The sequence below is a fragment of the Vipera berus genome (assembly GCF_964194415.1).
Source record: "Vipera berus genome assembly, chromosome: Z".
In the NCBI taxonomy this organism is placed as follows: Eukaryota; Metazoa; Chordata; class Lepidosauria; order Squamata; family Viperidae; genus Vipera; species Vipera berus.
This window is the reverse complement of record NC_138205.1, coordinates 130,701,189-130,709,697: the sequence shown is the minus strand read 5'-3', so window position 1 is coordinate 130,709,697 and position 8,509 is coordinate 130,701,189. Positions and strand designations below refer to the sequence as shown.

The 8,509-nt window shown below is 42.7% G+C and overlaps 1 protein-coding gene across 2 annotated transcripts in view; it reads left to right on the top strand.

The window, feature by feature from the left end:
- Positions 1 to 121: 121 nt before the first annotated feature.
- The window catches only part of KIF9 (kinesin family member 9), a 31,394-nt gene continuing 23,006 nt past the window's right edge, over positions 122 to 8,509 (top strand). Inside the window, exons 1-4 of one of the 2 annotated variants that reach the window (XM_081344211.1) lie at positions 122 to 241; positions 6,312 to 6,418; positions 6,511 to 6,676; positions 8,227 to 8,333. In XM_081344211.1, coding sequence (XP_081200337.1) covers positions 208 to 241; positions 6,312 to 6,418; positions 6,511 to 6,676; positions 8,227 to 8,333 — 414 coding nt within the window. In that variant the 5' untranslated portion in view covers positions 122 to 207. Of the gene's footprint in view, positions 242 to 5,709; positions 5,929 to 6,311; positions 6,419 to 6,510; positions 6,677 to 8,226; positions 8,334 to 8,509 lie in introns of those variants that run through there. The other variant, XM_081344212.1, reaches the window with a different exon arrangement.

Here is an 8,509-nt window from a genome sequence, read left to right as displayed (position 1 = left end):
CGCCCGCGCTGAGCGGAAGCGCCCGTCGCCGCAGCAACAGAACCGCCGGATGGAGCCGTCGCCGGGGCGACAGCGTGGTTCGCGCATGCGCCGTTGCTCCTCACTCCTCTCGGAGCCGGAGCCGAGGCGGCCTTTTTCCCGAGAGGATGGCGGCGGGCCTCCCTTGGCCGTCGCGTGCCGGCGGGCCCCGCTAGGTCGCAACGGCGGATGGCGGCCCCCGACGGGAAGGCCCCGAGCCAGGGTAGGGGCCAGAGGCCGGGTGGAAACACCGCCCCCCCGCGCCGTCCCCCCCCCCGCCTTTCCCTTCTCTCTGAGGGGGATTTTTTTTCCTTTTCTTTTTGGCAGCCATTCTCTTCTTTAATCTTTGGATTTGTGGAGGGGGGGACTTTTAATTGTAATCGGCCCAGAGTCTGTCTATCTATCTCTTATACCTTATCTGTCTATCATCTATTTATCTGTCTGTCTGTCATCTATTTATCTGTCATCTATCTGTCATCTATGTATACATCTGTTATCCTACCTAGCCAGCCAGTCATTGTATATGTCTATTATCCTATCTGTCTATCCCTCCATCATACATACCTATTATCCCATCCATCCTTATGTATTCCATCTATCTAATTATTTATCCATCCATCCATCTTACACATCTATTATCCTCTCTCTATCCATCATACATGCCTATTATTGCATCCATCCATCCATATCTATTCCATCTGGCTAATCTATTCATCCGTTTTACATGTCTATTATCCTATCCTTTCATCTATCATACATGCCTATTAACCCACCCACCCATCCATATATGTCTATTCCATCTATCTTTTATTTGTCCATCCATCCATCCATCTTACATGTCTATTATTCTACCTGTCTATCCCTCCATCTATCATACATGCCTGTTATCCCATCTGTATAATAATAATAATAATAATAACAACAATAACAACAACAACCTGTGGCTGGGCCTGGACAGCTATTGGGTGCGGTCCCTGTGGTTTTAGGATTACCGGTCTTCTGATTGGTAGTGGCTTAGCCACCGTGAACCAACCCAGGTGCTTCCCATCACCAATGATGAGAAGAAATTAAAAAAAATCCATACCAGATCAGTCGTTGCCCGGGTCAACAAGGACCGTGTCAGATGCTATGGCTCCTGGACATCTGTCGAAAAATGGGCCACAGGGCTCAGTTGTTACTGCTGGGAAACCAGAGTGTACAACTGTAAAGCGACTGGAACAAAAGCGCAAAACCTGGACAACCAAAGAAAATCAAGAAATTATCCAATGCTACTACCAGGCAGAACCAACAGCCAGGGGATTTCAAAAAAGAATGATGCAACTGTGGAAGGAAAAGCATCCAGAAAGTGATGTAACCAAACAACGATTAATGGATCAAAGACGTTTCAATATCCGTAATAAAGATTTTACAGATGTGGAAATTCAACATCTAGGAACATTGGCTAAAAAGAAAACAACAAGCAATGATGAAGAACAGGCTGAAGAAATTGTTCCAATACCTGAACAAACTGACCAACCAGCGGAAGAAGCCACCACACAGGATGAAGATTCCCCTGTGCAACAACTTGAAAGTGTAGAGCTAAGTAATCTAGCAAAAATGCTGAAAGAAAAGATAGAAAACCACATCAAAGAAAACACAGAAAGAAAAGACTGCCTGCCATCCATGAAGTGCATAGCAAATAAGTGAAAGATCTACTAAATGCTGTGAACAACATTTTAACTTCCATCCCATCCAGCTCACTGTGTGAAACAAACCAACTAATGTACAGTACAGCTGCTGTTATAACTGCAGAATTGGGTTATAAAATGCCAAAAAAGAAACCCACTGGAACACCAAAGTGAAAAATTCGACTTGAAAATAAATAAAAAGCTACGAGGAGATGTCAGCAAATTGAAATACTTGAAAGAAGGAAAACTAAAGAACAAAAAACTGAAAAATAGTTTATACAAAAAATATAACCTGGAGGAAACAACAATAACAGAAATCATGGAAAACCTAAAACAGCGTGTAATAGCAAAAGCAAAGAAAATTGAAAGATATGAAGGACGAATAAAACAATATCATGAAAACGTCCAGTTCAGAAGAAACCAGCACCTCTTCTATCGGTCACTTGATGAAAATAAAGTCCAAACTACTGTTCTACCATGTAAAGAAAAAACCTTAAACTTTTGGAAAGAACTGTGGGAAAACCCAGTGGAACTTAATAAAACTGCCTCCTGGATCAAAGATATCCAAAAACAAGCAACACAAAACAAAATGGAGAATATTGTAATAACCACTGATATGGTTGCAAAACAAGTAAAGAAGGTCAAGAACTGGAGTGCACCTGGCCTGGACGAGCTGCATGGATACTGGTTGAAACACCTCACCAGCCTCCATCACCGCATGGCCACTCAGTTTGATGAAATGCTTCAAAATGCCACAAGTGAAGAATGGTTAACAGCTGGTCAAACATACTTGATAATGAAAGACCCTGAAAAGAGCACAGAGCCAAGCAACTACTGCCCAATTATTTGTCTGCCAACAACGTTCAAACTTTTTACAAGAATACTGGCAAATTCAGTATTCAATCATCTGATGGAAAACAATTTATATCCAGCAGAACAAAAAGGAAATTATAAAAAATCAGGAGGAACAAACGATCAACTCATTGACAAAATGGTACTTAAAAATGCAAAACGACGAAAAACAAATTTAAATATGGCGTGGATTGATTACAAGAAAGCATTTGACTCATTACCCCACAGCTGGATTAATGCGTGTCTGGAAAACTTTGGAATCAGCAAAAACATTTGTACATTTTTGAAAGCAAATATGCAAAAATGGAAAACAGTTCTAACAGCAAATGGGGAGAACATTGGTGAAACCAACATCAGACGAGGAATCTTCCAAGGGGACTCACTTTCACCACTGCTGTTCAACATCACATTAATTCCATTGACAATAATATTATGAAACACAAAACTGGGATACCACATCTCAAGCCAGCATGGCAAGATAAACCATCCACTATACATGGATGACTTAAAACTGTATGCGAAAAGCCACACTGAACTTGAATCAATACTCAACACAGTTCAACTGTTTAGCGGCGACATCAGAATGGACTTTGGACTTGGAAAATGTGCTATATTATCCATGCAACGAGGAAAAGTGGGAAAAATAGAAGGAATAGAACTGGGAAATGGAAGTATTATGAAAGCACTAGCAAAGGATGATGGTTACAAATACCTAGGCATATTGGAAGCAGATACCATCTTGAATGGAAAAGTCAAAGAGTCAACACAAAAGGAATACATCAGAAGAGTCCGCAAAATGCTAAAATCAAAGCTGAATGGTGGAAATATAATTAAAGCCATTAATACATGGGCAGTCCCAGTGATACGCTACCCAGCTGGAATTATCAACTGGACATTGGCCGAATTGGAACACCTAGACTGGAAAACAGGTAAACTTTTGAACATGCACCACGCTCTACATCCACGAAGTGACTTCGACAGATTGTACCTGCCAAGAAGAATAGAGGGCAGAGGGCTACTGCAAATCCACCAAACTGTAGAAGAAGAAAAACGAAGTTTGAATGACTCTGTGAATCAAAGTACAGAAAAATTGCTGCAGGCTGTGAAAACAGAGAGCATTATAAAAATAACAGAAACAAAGGCAGAACATAAGGAAAAACGGCTGGATGATGGATTAAATAGATGGAAAACCAAAGCTTTGCATGGACAACATTTGAAAAACATTGAAGGAAAATGTGATAACAACTTGACATGGGCATGGCTTAAGATGGGAACCATAAAGAAAGAAACGGAAGGCTTAATACTGGCTGCTCAAGAACAAGCACTACAAACTAATGCCAGGAAAGCGAAGATACAAAAATCTACTGACAATCCAAATTGCCGACTTTGCAACAACAAAGCTGAAACTGTTTCACATTTAATATGTGAGTGCAGCAAAATCACGCAAACTGATTACAAAGCTAGACATGACCGAGTTGCTAAACTAATCCACTGGGCATTGTGTAAAAAATACGACTTGCCTGTGTCCAAAAAGTTGTGGGAACATAGGGTGGAAAAAGTTGTCGAGAATGAGAAGGTGAAGATCTTGTGGGACTTCCGAATACAGACAGATCGCCATTTGGAACACAACACGCCAGATATCGCAGTCATAGAGAACCGAAGCGTACAGTTGATTGATATCGCTGTACCAGGAGATGCCAGAGTCGAAGAAAAAGAACTGGGAAAAATTACAAAATACCGCGATCTGGCCATCGAAACTGCGCAATTATGGATGAAACGTGTAACAGTGATGCCCATTGTCATCGGGGCACTGGGAACTATGTCCAAAAACTTTACAAAACACATCAAGAAATTGCAACTTTCTGCAATAACTCCAGCAAAGCTACAAAAAACTGCGCTACTCGGAACATCTTACATTTTAAGGAGATACCTGGTTGATACCTAGGATGCTGGCAGCAGCCCGTGTCAACCATCAGCGCCAGTCAATTTCAGTGTTCAGTTGACTGAGTTTCATGTTTTATGAATAAAAGTTTTATGATGATGATGATGATGAGTTGGAAGGGACCTTGGAGGTCTTCTAGTCCAATCTGCTGCTCAGGCAGAAAATCCTACCATTTCAGACAAATAGTTGTCCGGTCTCTTCTTAAAAACTTCCATTGTTGGAGCATTCACTGGTTGATTGTTCTCACTATCAGGAAATTTCTCCTTAATTCTAGGTTGCTTACAGATAGATCTAATCTATCTATTCATCCATCCATCGATTTTACTTCTATTATCTATCCCTCTATCATTCATGCCTATTATCCCATCCATCCATCCATCCATTGTATATATTTATTTTAAACTCATCTATTTATCTCTGCCTATCTACCTACTTGCCTACCAATCGTCTTTATTAGTTATCTATATTGTCATATTCATCTATCATCTGCCTATATTTATTTATATCGCATCTATCTTATCTATCACCTCCATCTATTGCATCTGCCTTTCACATCTATCTGTTATATGTTATCCAAGTCTGTCTTTCACATCTATCGTTCTGTCTTTTTACTCTGTCATCTATTTATTGCATCTATCGCATTTACCTTTTGCATCTGTCATTATCTTCTACCTATCTCTATTAATTATCTATATTTTGTCATTGATCTATCATCTATCACATCTTTCATTATCTGTTTCTAGCTGTGTATTAATTATATTCTTTATCTGTCATCTATCACATCTTTCTAATTGCATCATTCATATCCATCTGACATTATATATTATCTATCCATAACTGTCACATTTAAAAACTGCCCTCACAGAAGAACTCTGGACTGTATACAGTTAAAATGTTAAAAACATAAAAGCTGAATATAAAAGTTAAAAGAGAGGCAAGGCTAGATAAAATTCCACATTACAAGGCCAAGGAAGGAGTTACAGGGCACCGATTGGGAACTGAATAGACTATAAATTATATTACTGAATAAATAAACATGTTTATCTCTGAAATTAGTACACAGAATCCTCAACTTACATCCACAATTTAGCCCAAAATTTCTGTTGTTAATAGAGATATTTGTTAAGTGAATTTTGCTCCATTTTTACAACCTTTCTGGCCACAGTTGTTAAGTGAATCGGTGCAGCAATTCACTTAACAACTGGCAAGAAAGATCCTCACTTTATGACTGCCTTGCTTAGCAATGGAAGTTTGGGTTCAATTGCGGACATAAGTTGAGGACTGCCTGAGTGCATTTTTTCAAAGCAATATGATTGCCTCTTGAGGTAAGATAGGTGGCATATAAATTTTATAAAGAAATAAACCCTCTGATGTTGTCCAGTTAGAGGAATTCAGTCCTTACAGGTAGTCCTCGAGTTACAACTGCAATGGAGCCCAAATTTTTTGTTGGTAAGTGAAACATCTGTTAAGTGAATTTCATCCCACGTTATGCCCTTTCTTGCCACAAGAAAGTGAATCTTTGCAGTTATTCAGTTAGTAACAAAGTTGACTTTGCTTGTCAGACGGTCGCCAAAGGGGATCGTGTGACACCGGGACACTGTGACCGTCATAAACACGAGTCAGTGGCCAAGCGTCTGAATTTTGATCACATGACCATGGGGGTACTGCAACGGTTGTTAAGTGTGACTCATGGTCCTAAGTCACTTGTTTCAGGGCCGTTGTAACTGAATGGTGACTAAATGAACTGCTGTAAGTCGAGGACTGCCTGCAAATCAATAAACCCTCTGATATGCAGTTCTGGAGGGCATCCAGTTTTTATCCCTTCTCCCCAGAATTCATGGCAATGTGCATCAATTCGAAGAAAGTGAAGGCATTCGCCCGGGTCAAGCCCACGGCCAACTTCCCTCAGGATGTCCTCAAATTTGGGGCCGACAATAAGGTAAACAAAAGCATTAAAAATGAGAAAGGCCCGCGTCTTGTCGGTGAAATTGACGAGCCTTAAGGCGGGACTGGCACGGTTTCCCTTTCCAGACCATCGACGTTCACGTTGAGCGGGATCGTTCGAAAGGCATCGTCAACAACAAGCAGACGGACTGGTCTTTCAAGCTGGACGGCGTTTTCCACAACGCGCCCCAGGACGTGGTTTATGACGCGGTCGCCAAAGAGCTCGTCTCGCAGGCCCTGAACGGCTACAACGGTAAACCATTAGTGATTGCTGCGGACAGAGTCACAAGGGACCTCGGAGGTCATCTGGTACTAGTCCAACCACCCCCCCACGTCCCCCCCAATCAAGGAAGGAAACCCTTAGAGAATCATAGAATGACAAGAGTTGGAAGGGAACTCGGAGGACATCTAGTCCAACCCCCCTGTTCAAGCAGGAGATCCTTCACTATTTCAGACAAATGGCTGTGCAGCATCTTCTTGAAGATCTCCAGTGATGGAGCACCCTCAACTCCAGTTGAGTAGCACCGTCTCAATTCAGAAGAAGGAAGGGGGCCTTCCTGGCAGACACCCCCCCCCTCCCATCTCCAGATCATTCAATACAAGAGAGCATGACGTGGACCCCCAGCTCCTCAGCTCGAGCAGGAGAGTCTATCCCTTTGAGAGCCTCCAGTGATGGAGCACCCACAACTTCTGGTGGCAAGCTGTTCCACTGGTTAATTGTCCTTCCTGTCAGGAAATTCCTCCTTAGTTCTAAGTTGGGTCTCTCCTTGGTAATTTTCCATCCATGGTTTCTTGTCTTCTGCTGCTTTGGAGACGAGGTGGACCGCCCCCCTCTTCTTTGAGGCAGCCGCTCAAATACTGGAAGACTGCTATCATGTCACCCCTGGTCGTCCTTTTCACTAGACATGCCCAATTCCTGCAACTGTCATTCAGCTGAGGATTGCGTTGACTTTTTTGGCAGTTATTCCGTGAATTGGCATTCAAACAGACTCATCGCAACCTGGAACCAAGGAGAAATTTCCCGCCAGTGAGAACAATTAACCAGTGGAACGACCTGCCTCGAGACGTTGTGGGTGCTTCATCACTGGAGGATCTCAAGAAGAGATTAAACAACCATTGGTCTGGAATGGTTGAGCAGGGGGTTGGACTAGAAGACCTCCAAGGTCCCTTCCACCTCTGTTCTTCTGAATGGAGCCTGCCACTGCCAGAAAAGCTGGCCAATGTGGGGTGAAAGCCAGCCTCTTCTCTCCTGCAATCACTGGCTTTCAGGCCTGGGAACCATGGGGATTTCAGTCCAAGGTCCTTGCAGAAGGTAAATTGGGCATGACACCCAACCCATATCACCTTGACCAAGCATTATGTGTAGTCCTCAATTTACGATCGGTTCCTTAGTGTGTGTTTGAAATTACAGCCTATCTCCATACAGGTATCTATGCCTCAGATTCAAAGCCGCCGCGGCCGTCCCTCTCATAGTCATAGCATTTAGGGCCACTGCCAGGGCGCTGTGGTCACAAAACTACCTCCATTTCCCCCCCCCCCCCCAAGAAACTGATATTTTATTTCCAGTTTCCAGCATTGGATTTGCTTAACAACCACCCTCTTTATTTAACAACCCCTGCGAAAAAATACTGCAAATTCCGAGCTGGTCACGGGAGTGCCTCTACTTAACCACCGCCATTGCGTAAGATGGAAATTACAGACTCCGTTACTGTCATACGTCGAGGACTACCTGTATTCACGAGGCAAATCTCCCTGCCAAAGGGTCTGATCTCTCTCTCTCCCTCTCCTCTGAACCATCCCTAGGGACCATCATGTGCTACGGGCAGACTGGAGCCGGCAAGACCTTCACCATGACGGGAACCACCGGGAACTTCAAGCACAGGGGCATCATCCCTCGAGCTATCCAGCAGGTGGTTGATGGTATTTATTTGTGTGTGTGTGTGTGTGTGTGTGTACGAATGAATGAATGAATGAATGAATAAAAGAAAGGGAAGGAAGGAAGGAAGAAAAGGAAAGAAAGAAAAAGAAAAAAAAGGCAAAGGAAAGAAGAAAGGATTAGGAATTAAATAGGTATTAGCCCAGGGGT